This window comes from Trypanosoma brucei, chromosome 8 (genome assembly GCF_000210295.1).
Source record: "Trypanosoma brucei gambiense DAL972 chromosome 8, complete sequence".
NCBI lineage: Eukaryota > Euglenozoa > Kinetoplastea > Trypanosomatida > Trypanosomatidae > Trypanosoma > Trypanosoma brucei.
Window position 1 is genome coordinate 1,589,178 of NC_026741.1, and position 13,887 is coordinate 1,603,064.

The following is a 13,887-nucleotide window of genomic DNA, read 5'->3' on the forward strand; positions in this document are numbered from 1 at the left end:
GACGGGCTGCAAAACCTTTCCTTTGGAAAGAGATTCTGTACTTTGTGAAAAGTGCGATTAGGGCACTGTTGTAACCAACACCTCGCCCAAGCACTGAAGATTGGTGAATTAAAGTGACGAAAGAAAAGAAGTAACAAAGTTAAATGAACTGACCTTCTTCACGTCGAACACCTACCGTTTTCTTTTTTTTTTTTTTGCGTTTACTGTCCGCTTTTGTTACGGCGTTCCGCAGTCCTATTTCGTCTGTTTCAAGTTGTATTTCCCGTCACCTAGTTCCCCAAACATACACACATACAAAAAAAAAGTGGGGAAAGTAACGAATTAAATAAATATATATATATATAGGTTTTACCCGCCACTTAGCGATGGATCGTGAACAATTAGAAACAGATCCCCTCACGGCACCATTGGGTGGAAGGAATGAAGATGAGGACATACCGGTGGAAGGAACCGACAAGGAGGGCGATAACGACTGCGGCCCGGCATTTTTTGAGGAAGAGGAAGAGTGTGCACAGCTTCTCGCGCGCGTACACGAAGCATGGAGGAATGAATCCAAACTCGAGGCACCACCGCATGCGGATGAAGGGGGAAAGACGTGGAATAAAACACTTCCCACCGCTGCTGAGGATCCGCAGGGTGTTGCAGTTGCATTGGAACGTTTTGAACGCATCATATCTGTATATCAAGAATCCCCACATTTGCTGCACAGCTACCTTGAGGAACTTCTTGGGCCACTTATGGTACTGTTGCAAGATTTGCTTACTGGGGCAGCAACCATCTGGCGCGCAGAGCACAGGACGGAAGTTTGTACTGGTCCTCAGGCGGTAGGTGGTGAAGTGGTTTCACATGGTTTGGGTAGAAACTATGATGAATACGACGCGGATGCACCAAAGAGCTTCATACATCATGTTTGTCGTGCCATCTACGTAGTGGTTAAAACGGCTGGGGAGAAGTGTTGCACATCTTATTTTTCCAATGATGTGAGATTGTATGAAGATGTCTTTTACGCACTGCGATGGTGGCAAGAGAGCGGTGAGGCACAACGGGAGTGGGAGGTACGCTACTGTTTGCTTCTCTGGCTATCTAACCTTGTACTTGTGCCCTTTTCCCTTACCATAATCGACTCTTCCACCAGTGGCAGTGGCTCCCTTTCCGATACGGTTCTGCAAACTGCTGTGGCGTTCCTGAGGGACACATCGAAGTGTCGGGAGGGGGCTGCACTTCTCGTGGCGCGTTTATTGACCCGACCGGATAGTGAAGATCACCGTGTTTATTTTTTTGCTTACGCACAAAAGGTTGTAGCGGATCCCGCTAGTACCAACCTCCTCTTACACGGTGTTTTACTGGCACTAGCGAAGACCATGAAACTTGGGCAGCGAGGTGAGTTGGCTCCACATGCACCACAGCTTATTCCTAGCGTGACAGCTGTTTTCTCTAGAAGTGGAAGTGACACACTACTGTGCAAGGCGGCGGTAAAGGTTGTGCAGAGGCTCGCGCTTTCCTTGCTTAGGAGTCGATCTGCACCGTGGAAATATTACAGGCATGTGGCTTCCCTGTATCAAAACCTGAGCGGCTCAGACGGCCATGAGGCGACCGGTAGTAACAAGAATGATGAGGTGAATAATAATAATATGATTCATAGCAATGAGGAGGAAGGCGAGGAGGGATGTGAAGAGGACGATTACTTGCCTGAGGATTGTGGTTTGGAGGAAGCAATAGGATTGCTGCTGGATGCAGTGGCCCATAAGGACACGGTGGTGCGCTGGAGCGCAGCGAAGGGCATTGCGCGTGTTTGTGGGCGGCTCCCTCGTGCGATGGCGGGGGATGTCGTTGACGCACTCCTCGATGTGTTTAGCAACGAAAATTCGGATAGTGGTTGGCACGGAGGACTGCTGGCTTTGGCGGAACTCTGCCGCCGGAGCCTTCTTCCTGTCCAGAGGCTCGCAATGGTAGTTCAGTTTGCAACGAGAGGATTAGCGTTTGACTTGAGCAAAGGGACGTATAGCGTAGGGTCACACGTACGGGATGCCGCGTGCTACGTCTGCTGGTCAATTGCCCGCGCGTACAATGCGGTAGATATCGAGGAGCATGTACACAAACTGAGCACCTGCCTTGTTGTCACCTCCCTCTTTGACAGGGAAGTTCATGTGCGGCGTGCGGCGGCTGCGGCTTTTCAGGAATCTGTTGGCAGGTTAGGTAACTTCCCTGATGGTATTCGTCTGGTCACGACAATGGACTTCTTTTCCCTCGCCTCACTGCAGAATGCCTACCTTCATGTTGCACCGATCGTTGCGGAAAACGCGTCATATAGAGGCCGAATGCTCGAGGAGCTGGTGGCCGTTAAGCTTTTGCACTGGGACCGACGTGTACGGTGTTTTGCCTCACAGGCACTCGGTCAGATTGGCGTCTTGGAGAGCCGAACAACTCTGGACGAGATAACGCTGCAACTTCTGGGCCGGGTTACAAACGACACGGTGGCCATTCGGCACGGTGCTATCCTCGGCATAGCGGAACTCGTCAACCACTTGGATGTGCATTCATGGTCAAAGGAACTTATTTGTCAAATTGCGGGAATCATACCGCGGCTGGATGCAGCGCGTTTGTTTCGTTCTCGTGGAGGTGAATATGTTCGACAAGCGTGCTGTCACCTGCTTGCGGCCGCTTCTCGTCGACACATGCCGCTGCCCGAAACCGTTGAGGTGCAGAAGATGGGTGGAATGGTTGGACGTGCTAATACTTTGGCAAAAATGCAAGAGTTCTTTGAGGACACGTGGAAACAAATACTAGAATGGCTACAGTTTGATGCCGTGAATGCGTATGAAGAGTTTGCAGCAGCGTACTACACTGTGTTTGCCAACCCTTTCCATCATCAGGTACTGCACAAAATGTTGAGCGGATGTGAAGAAGGCCGCAACCCGATGGAGCGCCGTGGTAACATCCTTGCCACCGGAGCATTGCCATGGTCGGTGATATCTAAACACTCGAACCAACCAAAGGTGGATGATGATGGCGTAGACGAAAGTGAAAAGGCTTATTTTATGATGATACTGAAAACAGCTATGGGTGCTACCAAGTTAGAAAAGTGCAAGGAGATGCAAGATGCTGAATCCCGAAGGAATGCTGTTCGTTCCCTGCGCACAACTTTGACGCGCATCCCTGAGGGAGCCCCTCAGATGACCGTAGGTCTTTACGAGTCTGTTGTGCAGCATATCGTTGCCACACTGGATGATTATGCGGCGGATCGGCGTGGTGACGTGGGGTCGTTTGTGCGACAGGAGGCTATTGGATCTCTTCCTGCTGTTGTGGAGTATGGGTTGAAAGTGAAGTGTTGCTCCAGTGCGTTGGTGGTGCGTGTAATACAGGCACTGCTAAAGCAGGCTATGGAGAAGTTGGATCGGTTGCGTGGGCGGGCTGTTGAGGCATTACAGCAAATTGTATTTCTTCCAGGTGCGCTACCAAGCGAGGGCGGTAACAACACGGGGCTTACGCATATGGACAAGCAGGGCACATTTATTAGCGAAGAAGCGAACGGTGCTATGAGGAACAGTGAAATGATTTTAGCTGAAGAGGGGGGAAATTTACTTAACGACACTAGCGTATTGGCCAAAGTGGTAACAATGGATCCCGCTGCAGACAAGTGCTCACCACAAAACGTTTTTACGGCTGTGGGACGCCCGCTACTTCTTACACGACTGTTTGCATCATGTGTGGTCGAGGGTCTGGTTGTTTCCGCTGGATCCCTCTCTGTGCACATTATGCAACCAGCTGTTGACGCACTTCTGCATGCCTTCAGGGCATCGACAGAGGAAAGTGTCTATCTTTCATGGGTGTTAATTACGGTTGCTGCAAAACATGCGCACAACGAACGTGTTGTTGTGCCGCTTTGCGTTACCGTGAGCCGCCTCATCAACGCATGTGTCTTCGATGAAGATCGTCATATAGATGTGGTGGAGATACTAAGGAGTGAATTGAAGTTTTTCGCCACGAACATCCACGCACTGCTCCCACTTATTGGTGTGCTTGGAGACCTCTGTCGCAGTCCTGTTACTGCCGCGCGGCACGCCGCCTGGGGGCTAAGTCTTGTGATGCTCGCTAGCCGTTACCCGAAGGTCCGCGCTCGTATGGGGACTGACATGTACACTTCTCTCCTCGTACTTTCTGCAGCGGATACGACTCTCAATCTTGATAGGGCCATACAGCAGCTCACTGCGACACCGTGGGATGGAAACGATGCTACCAAAGTGCGTAGCGCAAGGGATGAACTGTACGGTGCACTCGGTATCGAAAAACCCTCAAAAGATGCTGCGACAGGCGATGCGGTGGAACATGAAAAGAAAAAAACAGCTCGAATGGTAGCCAGTTCATACCTTCATCTCGTGCATGAGGCAGGGTACTGAAGGGGAGAGGATCCCATGCACATCCTATAGTGGAGCTATATTTTTTAAAGGGGAAAAAGATAAAACAGGTAAATAAAACAGTTAAGCCTATTTGTTCGTCTTTCCATATATATATATATATATATATATATATATACATGGTGTCGTTTCCTTATCGAATTCTTAATTTGTTGTTGCTCATTCCCCCTTTTCCTTGTTATCAGCGCTGGATTCACGTTGGTGGGCCTTTAAGTAATGGACGAAAGGGCACATGGTCAAAAATAACGAAGCAACTATCATAAACAATGAAAGACAGAGAGGAAACTGTGGAACAGTCCCATCTGTCGAAAAGACACTTCGCCGCTCCGACGAGTAACGTTGCCAATCGCAAAGGTGAGCTCTTGTGTGTAAAGGTGGGTTTGCATTACACTGTCCAAACGCGTTTCATAAATCATAATTCTTTTCTTATGAGTGCCTCGCGCATGTAGTGCACTGACACCACCTTCGCATGCTCCGTTTGTTTCCCTTTTTGCTGTTTTATACTTCCCTTTCTTTTTTTTTGCTTTCTAAATGCCAGTGCTTTTGCACGTCTGGCGGGGTAACGTACTGCCGGGCCAACACTGTACACAACCCTTAGCGGTCCGCCGGCGTTTCCCCCTTTTTTTCTAGTAGCATTTGTCCTTGTTAGGGACGGAACTCTTTGCGACTCAGCTAACATGGCCACGAACGAGGACACCGTTGCTTGCACACTGAAAGAGGAAAACTGCGGCACGCTTCGTGGGGCGCCACCCAGCAATGAGTTTTTGCTCGCGAACGACATGGAAGAACCGTTTATGGTTCACCTTTGCGCAGTTGATGGGTACGGAAGATGGTGTCGCAGAAGAAATGAAGAGACCAGACGACGGTGTAACGGTAACGGTGGTGAGGGCGAGGGGAGGAATAATTCCTCTTTCAATAGTGCTTTTGTCCCCTATGGGCAGCTTGTTGGGTCCATGTCATCTTTGCCGCTGCGTGGCGAGGCGCACTATCCGAGTTACAGTGAAGATGATACACTGTGTGTCACTCTCCAGATGTTCCACATGGGGATGCCCATCACACCGATCCTGCAGTCGTCCCACACATATGGTTGTCACCAAAGGTTGGAAGAGTGGATTATCTTTCCCATAGCCATACAAGATATCCCACTTGACGCTTTGGTTCACTGTCATGTGTATGCACCCCACGGCCTGGTAGGGCGCACATCTTTTCACCCATTCACGGCTTGCGGTGAGTTAAAGACAGGTAGGCGGCGCTACGAACTTCAGGCAGGTACTGCTGCTGGTACCGAACGTGCTGACCACGACGATTCCGATAGTGTCAATGGTAATAAGCGCGCGCCAAGTCGCATGGGGATGAACCCACAAGAGCTGATGCTACGCGATCTTCGGCGCGGCCTCGTCCCTCAAATACCGTGGATGGACAAGATGATTAAGCGGCAGGTGGGAGAGCTGCAGACAAAAAACGACGAGACCACAGGGTCACAGTCAATAGCGCTTTCAGTGTTGTTTCCATCAACAAATGGTGATCAACGGGTGTTTCTTCTCTCAGCACCGCGGGATAAACTTCCGGCTAGCATTGTTTCACTTATCCCTCCGCCGGATAGAGTGGTAACAAGTCGGACTTCCCCGTTCGCCGCACTTGCAGCTACACCTAAACAACCTTACGTTGATTTGTGTGTCGACGACGAGAATCTTTGTGAGGCTAAGGTGGCCGCTCTGTCCAATCCGAGGCTTTTTCTTTCCAGTGCGAACACACAGCCTGGGCCTGTTGAGCGGGCTCAACTGAAAGAAATTGCTCAGAAACCACTGATTCACCTTGAGGAACTGAAGTTAGGCGAAAGGACTCTTCTTTGTCGGTTCCGACATTTCCTCACACGAGATCCAGCATATTTTGTGCCTTTTATGCGGTCGGTGAATTGGGATGATAAAATTGAGAAGCGAGAGGCCTTGAAGGTTATGCAGCAGTGGAAACCTATCGGTTTCACTCAGGCGTTGATTTGTTTGTCCTTTTACTTTCGCAAGGTGGTGGACGTCCGTATTTACGCAATTAATGTGCTAGACAAAAGTTCGGATGACCGTCTGTTTCGATTCTTGATCCAACTTGTGCAAGGTGTGAGGTACGATGTTAATGGCGAACTGGAAACGTTTTTGCTTCGGCGGGCCGCGAATTGTTGGGAAATTTGCTCCAATCTATTCTGGTATGTGCTGACAGAGGCCTCATTGGGTAGCGGAAACTCCCAAGGAGATGGGCAGGAGGAACGGTACACTACCTTCCTTCAGAATATCAAGGCTACGCTGCAGCGGACAAAACCGTGCTTCCTTCAGCGGATTCATCAACAGGTGAAGCTTATGGGTACGCTGCGCACGTTAAACAAATCACTATTGAAGGCCAGTGACCGGGTCAAACGAATGGAATTTGCCACGTCACTCATTGACAGCAAAGAATGCGGTATTCGGGAGCTATTCTTCCCATCTCCCATCTCCTCCCTCTCCGAGGACCCGAGGGAGACGGCGGCAGTGCAGGGACGCATTGTCACCCTTCCAACGCACCCCAGTGCAGTAGTGGAGGATATCATCTCAGAGGGGTTTTATATGTTCAAGAGCGCCATGATGCCCATCAAGGTCCCTTTTGTCCTCCACCCAGAACCCCTAGGCAGCAACACTTGTCACCGCAGTCCAGTAGTGGAAGATGGAACAAACACGGGACCAAGCACTGTCCCAGTAACAGTTTCTAGGCCCGAAGGTGGGTTGCTGTTCAAAGTGGGTGATGATGTGCGACAGGATCAACTCGTCGTTCAACTCGTGCAGCTCATTGACATGATACTGCGACAGGATGGGCTTGACCTCTGCCTTTGCCCGTACCGCGTTATTGCCACAGGCCCAACAGAAGGTTTGGTAGAGTTAATCCCTAACGTTGTTACTCTCCAAAGCGTGCAGCGTGATATCACAGGGTTCATTCGTTCGCACAATCAGAGTCAGGAGGGATACACAGCGGCTATGTCACGTTTCACCAAAAGCTGCGCTGGTTATTGTGTTCTAACGTTTATATTAGGTATCGGCGATCGGCACCTTGAGAACATCCTGCTAGCACACGATGGTCGCCTACTGCACATCGACTTCGGCTACATCCTTGGAAACGACCCCAAGCCGTTCCCGCCTCCAATGAAAATCAATAAGGAAATGGTGGAGGCACTCGGTGGCCCGCAGAGTACCGGCTATATGGAGTTCAAGTCGTACTGCTGTAGTTCGTATAACATAATTCGGGAGCATGCACAGGTTATTTTGAGCATGCTCTTGCTCATGGTAGATGCCTCTATTCCGCATATATCAGGCGATGGTAAGGTGGATCCGCGTGTCAACCTGTTGAAGGTGCAGGAGAAACTAAGGTTGGATCTCTCCAATGCAGAAGCATCGCAGTACATCCAAAATGTCATAGCTGATAGTGTGGGGTCTATTTTCACTAACCTCTGGGATGTTTTACATGCCGCCGCTCAGGCGCGGCGGGCCTAGAGGCTCACACTTGGTGGACGATCTTTAACCGGTGACGGGTTGAGAAAAGAATGAGGCTGAACAGGTCGTGTGCACACGTGGAAGTGTGCGGCTCGCTACATATGTTATTTCTTTCAGTGCAGTTTTGAGGAGTGTTGTTACGGGGAAGGGTGTCTGGAAGACCGAGTGTTGGCACCGAATGTGCCACCCTGTGCTCAGAAACTTGTGTGAAATCGCTTGTCTCTTTTGCTAACATTGCCACATCCGACGTACGCATTTTCATGCCTACGGAGTTGTCAACATGGAAACGGAAAAGGGTGCGTTTGTCTTCCTAAGTGCTACTTCACCCGGCATACATCGCTTTGCATAGTCAGCAGGTGTTGTCAAATGTGTCTCTCTTTGCTCGCGTCACCTCTCTGCCTATGTTCCTTTCGTCATGTTGTTGATTGCTCATCCATATTTGGGTAAATGATAAAGGTTTCTGTCAATTCTTTATGAAACGGGGTAGTGATGGATGTGGTCCGGATGCTTCCCACCCCAGTTTGTGTTTTCATCGCGAAGTACTGACTTGTCTACAGTGGTCTGTCATCCGCCGTGACTTTCTGGAGAAATTACGATTTACTCCACTGCTTCGGTTCGCTGAACCAAATAAGCTGTGGCGCCACAGTAATGAGGCGCTCGGAAAGTGGATCCTCTCACAGGTGGCACGGGATACATCCAATGGGATGACATCAAACGATATTATTGCATCCACTTCAAGCAGTTGCATCACACCCTCACTCAGTTGTGCGATGTCGTCTTTCTTTCCTTCCGATGATGCGTTATCACGTGGAACTTATGATGAGCAACTCATTCGTGACCTCTCGATGAAGTGTACAACCCCCAGCAACCAAGAAACCATTAAGTGCATCACACAGCTAGTGAAGGAGTTCAACCTTGCGGAGCGTTGCAAGAGAGCCACATCAGAGGTCCAGAGACAAATGGCGAATGTAACCCTTTCATCGGTCTGCGTTCCAGTCATCCGCACCATAGCAGCAAACGATGAGAAGAACCGCACGGCTGTGCAGAGGCGTATACAAGGTGCGATTGCCACTATTGACGTGGTGTGGTCCAGGAACATTCCAAGGGATGCTCGATCGGGTTGTCCCCAGGTTTCTATCCCACTTGCCGCGTACAAAAAGCTTGACATGAGTTATCGCCAATTCGGTGGCAAGAGCGATGAGGAAAAGTATCCACGACTCAGTTATGAAAAGTGTTTTACTTTGCGAGCAGCAACATTGGCGCTTCGGTATGAGTGTTGCTTGGCAACGGGATCTCTGCAGCTGTGTGCAGACCTGCGATTGAAACAACACCTTCACGCTAACGGTTACCGAGTCATAGATTTATGTGCTTCGCCCATCAACGCGTATATGGGGGAACCCAAGGAGGGTTCCTATCTTGTAGGCGAGAGTCGCGCTGAAGAGAAATCATCCAGTGAGGTCAATGACTCCTTTATTGGGTGTGAAAACACCCCAAATCACTTCTGTAGTGCATTTCCCGATACGGACTGCTACTTTGGAAGTCTGGGGAGTGTGCTCAAATTTGACGTTGTACAGGCGTATAATACGCCCCAAATTAACCCGGATAAACGTCCGCTCCTTCTTACCCTTGATGTTCCGTACGACGAGGATCTCTGTGAAAGAATCTTTCTGAAGTTGGTCAGTGATATGAAGCGCGTCGAGACCGAATTGGCAACGATGGAAGGAAGTGTTAACACCGACTTGGTTGTTGCAGATTATGTGTTGGTGTTGCCTCTTTGGTGGGAAGTTCCACTAGAGATCAAGAAGCGGCTCTTTTCGTGTCCAAATGGTAGCGGGGAAGAGGCCTCGGCAACCGGTAACATTGAGGGTAAGGAAGATGAGGAAGAGGTACTTAAGAGAGTTATTAGGGAACGCAGTGCGTTGTTGAAGGAGGGTCATGTGCTTCCTTATGAATGGCCGGTGAAGTTGGCGGCAGCAGCTGGTGAGAAGTGGCCGTGTTTTGACGGTGTTTTCGTGGGAGGTAGTTATGAGTACTTTTGCACCATCACAAACAAGCGCCTCTCCGGTGTGACGGCTACGGAGGTGATTGGGTTGGAGCAACCGCGGAGTGTTCGTGGCGGTAACTCGTTGCCTTCGTTGCGTACCTCACTTGACAGCTTCTACGGACGGCAGGTGACGGCGGCCGGACGGTGAGTAATGTGAAAGGGAAGACTGAGAGGGGTCGTGTCACCTCACCGAACGTAGGTGTTGTGTGCACATACATGGGGAGGGCTATTTGATGGTGGTGTGATTTTCTCTCTGTTTGTTAACCCCTCCAGTATATAAGCCACGAGAGAGGTATGACGAGAACAACGTTTGGTCATTCCCTTCCTCCTCCTTCAACTTTTTTTCCGTTATTTTCTTTTAGGTGTTTAATCGTTGCTAGTCGTTGCGCCTAGGGCCTCAAAAGGAAGTGAAATTGGTGAAAGTCACTGCTGAAAGGGTCCTTCTTTTTGTCGTCGCAGTTAAGCAAAGGCACACATGGTCCGTTGGGGTGGTCCACGCTTCGAGTTCTACTTCACCCGCGACTTCTTGAACCACGAGTACCTTATAAAAAAGGAGGAAGCGGAGCGCGCGGCATTCATCCATAGTAAGCGGGAACATGAAAGGGCAAAAGAGGACGCTCGGTTTGCTGAAGCTGAACAGAAGAAGGCTCAACTCCAGGAAGAGGCCCAGCGACTAATGTCTGCAGAGGTGGAGGAGGCCGCCCGCCGCGCTGCTGCGGAAGCCGCAGCTCAAAACACTGCACATGCACGGCGACTCCGACGTCTGAAGGAATTGGCGGTTCCTGTCATTCGCGGGAGCTCTGCTCATTCCGCTGGAAGCCACGGTTGCGTGATGTACCCAACTCCGAAAGGTGTGCCTCTTCCTATGGGTCGCGACAGGGCTCCCTACACTCCAGGGGTTGATCGTCACCGTATTGTGCCACCCCCACCGGAACCTGGCGCCCATAAACCATGGCAAGGCAGTGGAACGGCATGGATGACGGATAAGAACAATGACTGGCAGAAACAGTACTACTTCACCAAGTCCAAGCGACCCGCGGAAACTCTGAGGGAGCGGAGGGCGTGCATTGATAAGATGGAGCGGTGTCACACCAATGCAGGTGCAGCAAAGAAGCCACCAGTGAACCAAGACGAAAGTCCAGCAAATGACCAACGTGAAATTCCCACATTTGGGACAGAGAGGCAGCATGATGAGATGGGATCGGAAAGTGAATCAGAGCGCCCACTTTCAATCTTCTCCCACGGAAGTTCCAATGCTCCCATTAGGGCGTTAGGTACGCAGCACATGGGGGATATTTCCACGAAGGAGGAGGTACGAGAGTTCCTAAGGCGGTACCCAACAGGTGTGGTGCCGCCCAGGGACCGTAGGGCAGCTCCACCTAATTTCAATGGCATGAATCTCACGGAGCTCACATCTTCCCTAATCAAGATGCAGAAGTGTAATTTGTGCGGTGGACATCCGTAGTAGAGATATTTGTACCCTTTCACCCCCTCTTCATGTATTATACTCAACGACAGTGGTAGAAGAAAAACTGTTTCTCTCGACACCTACGCTGACAAAGTAGGGGATGTGGTGTGCCTTTGGAATCATCCATGAAGAAAAGGTAGCGATACCGAAGTTAGGTAGAAGAGTTTCGGATATATATTTTTTATTGTTGGTGGTGGTTCACTCTTTGTTCATCCCGTTTGTTCTTCTCTTTCTCTACGCTTCACTTCTGTACGATAGAGGATAAGCAGCTAGATAGCGCCAATCAGTGACATCGACACGTCACATACGGCACACGCGTAATCCTTGAAAAAAGTAAAAAAAAAAAGTTCGCTAGAAGGATACAAGAGACAAACACCCATACAATTACAAAACCAAAAAAATGACAACATTGCACACTATTTCCAGCCTTGACTACGGTGATGGGCGGACATGTGTTTGCCGTATCTGTGTCTGCGGCAAACACAGGTGTACTGACCCAAAGTTGCCCTTCTTCGGGGAAACCACCTACAGAGATGAGTACGTCCCAAAGAGCACCGTGCGTGATATTGGCCGCGCAAGGCCCTCCACTGTATTTCCCATGAAAGCGGACCCGGGCCACTTCAAAACCACCAAGCAGGAGGCGTGGGAGCCACTTGAGGGCAAAATAGTGCGCCCCGCGGAATCCTTCAAACCGCGCACGGTGCTTGGGGAGCCTCTTCCCTTTAATGCCACCACCACACACCGCAATGACTTTCCGGGGCACCTCCCCGATCACCAGCGAGCCCGCTACAAGCAGGAGCCGTTGCCTAAACTGAAGGGGACCTATGAGACAACCAACCAGGCAATGCAGGAGCCCCTGAACAAGCACCTCGAGGCGGGAGAAATGCCGAAACCACCACAACCGTTCCGTGGCGATGCTACTTTGTTGCGCTCCCTGCCGTTTGACGCTATGGCAACGTACACTGTTGACTACCCACCAAAGGAGGCTCTGCAACAGCCGCGTCCGCCGCAGAAACAACCGTTTGAATCGATGCCCGACGTTCGTGACTTTGGTACAACACACTCCGAATCGTACAAGGTGCCGCCTCACCGCGTACGCCGCGTTTGTCCTGCGTCGCAATTGGCACCGCGTCCGCCGTCGGTAGATGGGCACTACAAGCTCTCCGTGTACGCTATCCCCTCAGGAGAAATTGCGGATTAGAGTGCGTAGTGTTTATGATTGCGACTGTCTACGTTGTTTCGGGGATATTCTCCTATCCTTTCCATTTCATTTTTCTCCACCGTTCACTCGTTTTGTCGTTCTGTTTTGTTTTGTTTTTTCGTCTCTTTCCAGTGCTGTGAAAACGCTGCATGTACGTATACGCGGCTGTCCTAGCCGCCTCACCTTCTGCATTCGACTTATTATGGTAACTACACCGAAAGAAGAAACAGAGAAAAGAGGCGAAAACGGGAATGGGACGGCGGAAATAAACATCGTTTTCAAACTGGATTTAGGAGCGACTAGGTGGAAAAGTGTCCGTGTGTAAGGGGAAATAAGCGAAGGGAAAGTGAGGAAAAATATCCTGTTTTTGCATGTATGTCCAGAGACGACTGAACGACAAAGATTCACTTGTATGTGTGTGTGTGTGTGTGTGTGTGTGCTTGTGTGCGTGTTTTTTTTATTGTTTTTTTTTTCCTTCTTCACGCGTTCCCGTCCCTTTCTTCTCTCTTTCCCTTCGTGTTGTTTACTGTAACCTGTTGCCACTCCTTCACGCACTTGAGTTTAGATAGTACCTGTGGTTATTGTCCAACAACTCCATTCTTACGAGCAGCATTCACTGCAGGCCCCCGGGGTACTTTTCTTTCTGATTTCGACCCGGATTTCCCTTTAATGTTTAATGTTTGGAAGTTGACCAATTTATTATTATTATTTTTTACATTGTTGCTATCATCCTCAGCTTCCGTGGTGCATTCCATCTCCTCCCTATTGTTTCCCCTTCCCGCCCATGGGAACCCTTTCTTTTTTCTTTTTAAGAAAATGATTCTCATCACAGTCCCTTATTAAACATATTTATCATCTCGTGTTCGGGCACTTCCCGCCAACCTCGTTTTCTGGGAATGCTGAAATGTGGTGGAAAGGGGAAGTTTGTGGTTTGTGGGAGATAAAAAAAAAAAGGGAGTGGAGTAAAGCAGTAGAGAAATATTAAACACTCATATAAAGAGGAAAGAAAGCAGCAGAAATATTCAATGGGATTACAGTCAACAATTTGCTATGTCAAGGTGGAGTTGAAGAGAGAGAGAGAGAGAGAGAAAAGGGGGTTGTAAGAACGCACAACAGAGGAGAAAACAAAAAATACTTTTCAAGAATGCTGCATGTTTTAGCGAGGGGATTGCGTAGAAAATCATCAAAAAAATGTATAATGAGAAGGATGTATGTTTACATAAAAGAAAAAAGGGTTGTAAATAAATGAC

General features: G+C 49.6%; 5 protein-coding genes across 5 annotated transcripts; all 5 read left to right on the plus strand.

Moving 5' to 3' along the window:
* Positions 1-365: 365 nt before the first annotated feature.
* TbgDal_VIII6260 (tubulin folding cofactor D, putative) lies at positions 366-4,397 on the plus strand (the record flags this gene model as incomplete). The annotated part of the gene is made up of 1 exon (XM_011777662.1): positions 366-4,397. One exon carries the CDS (start codon positions 366-368, stop codon positions 4,395-4,397), a length of 4,032 nt encoding a protein of 1,343 aa, XP_011775964.1.
* Positions 4,398-5,092: 695 nt separating this feature from the next.
* Positions 5,093-7,924, plus strand: TbgDal_VIII6270 (PI3-kinase, putative; the record flags this gene model as incomplete). The annotated part of the gene is made up of 1 exon (XM_011777663.1): positions 5,093-7,924. The coding sequence occupies one exon, from the start codon at positions 5,093-5,095 to the stop codon at positions 7,922-7,924; it is 2,832 nt and encodes a 943-aa protein (XP_011775965.1).
* A 473-nt stretch (positions 7,925-8,397) lies between these two features.
* TbgDal_VIII6280 (hypothetical protein, conserved) lies at positions 8,398-10,116 on the plus strand (the record flags this gene model as incomplete). Its single annotated transcript, XM_011777664.1, has 1 exon — positions 8,398-10,116. The coding sequence occupies one exon, from the start codon at positions 8,398-8,400 to the stop codon at positions 10,114-10,116; it is 1,719 nt and encodes a 572-aa protein (XP_011775966.1).
* A 327-nt stretch (positions 10,117-10,443) lies between these two features.
* On the plus strand, positions 10,444-11,433 carry TbgDal_VIII6290 (hypothetical protein, conserved; the record flags this gene model as incomplete). Its single annotated transcript, XM_011777665.1, has 1 exon — positions 10,444-11,433. The coding sequence occupies one exon, from the start codon at positions 10,444-10,446 to the stop codon at positions 11,431-11,433; it is 990 nt and encodes a 329-aa protein (XP_011775967.1).
* Positions 11,434-11,836: 403 nt separating this feature from the next.
* On the plus strand, positions 11,837-12,637 carry TbgDal_VIII6300 (hypothetical protein, conserved; the record flags this gene model as incomplete). Its single annotated transcript, XM_011777666.1, has 1 exon — positions 11,837-12,637. One exon carries the CDS (start codon positions 11,837-11,839, stop codon positions 12,635-12,637), a length of 801 nt encoding a protein of 266 aa, XP_011775968.1.
* Between the last annotated feature and the right edge of the window lie 1,250 nt (positions 12,638-13,887).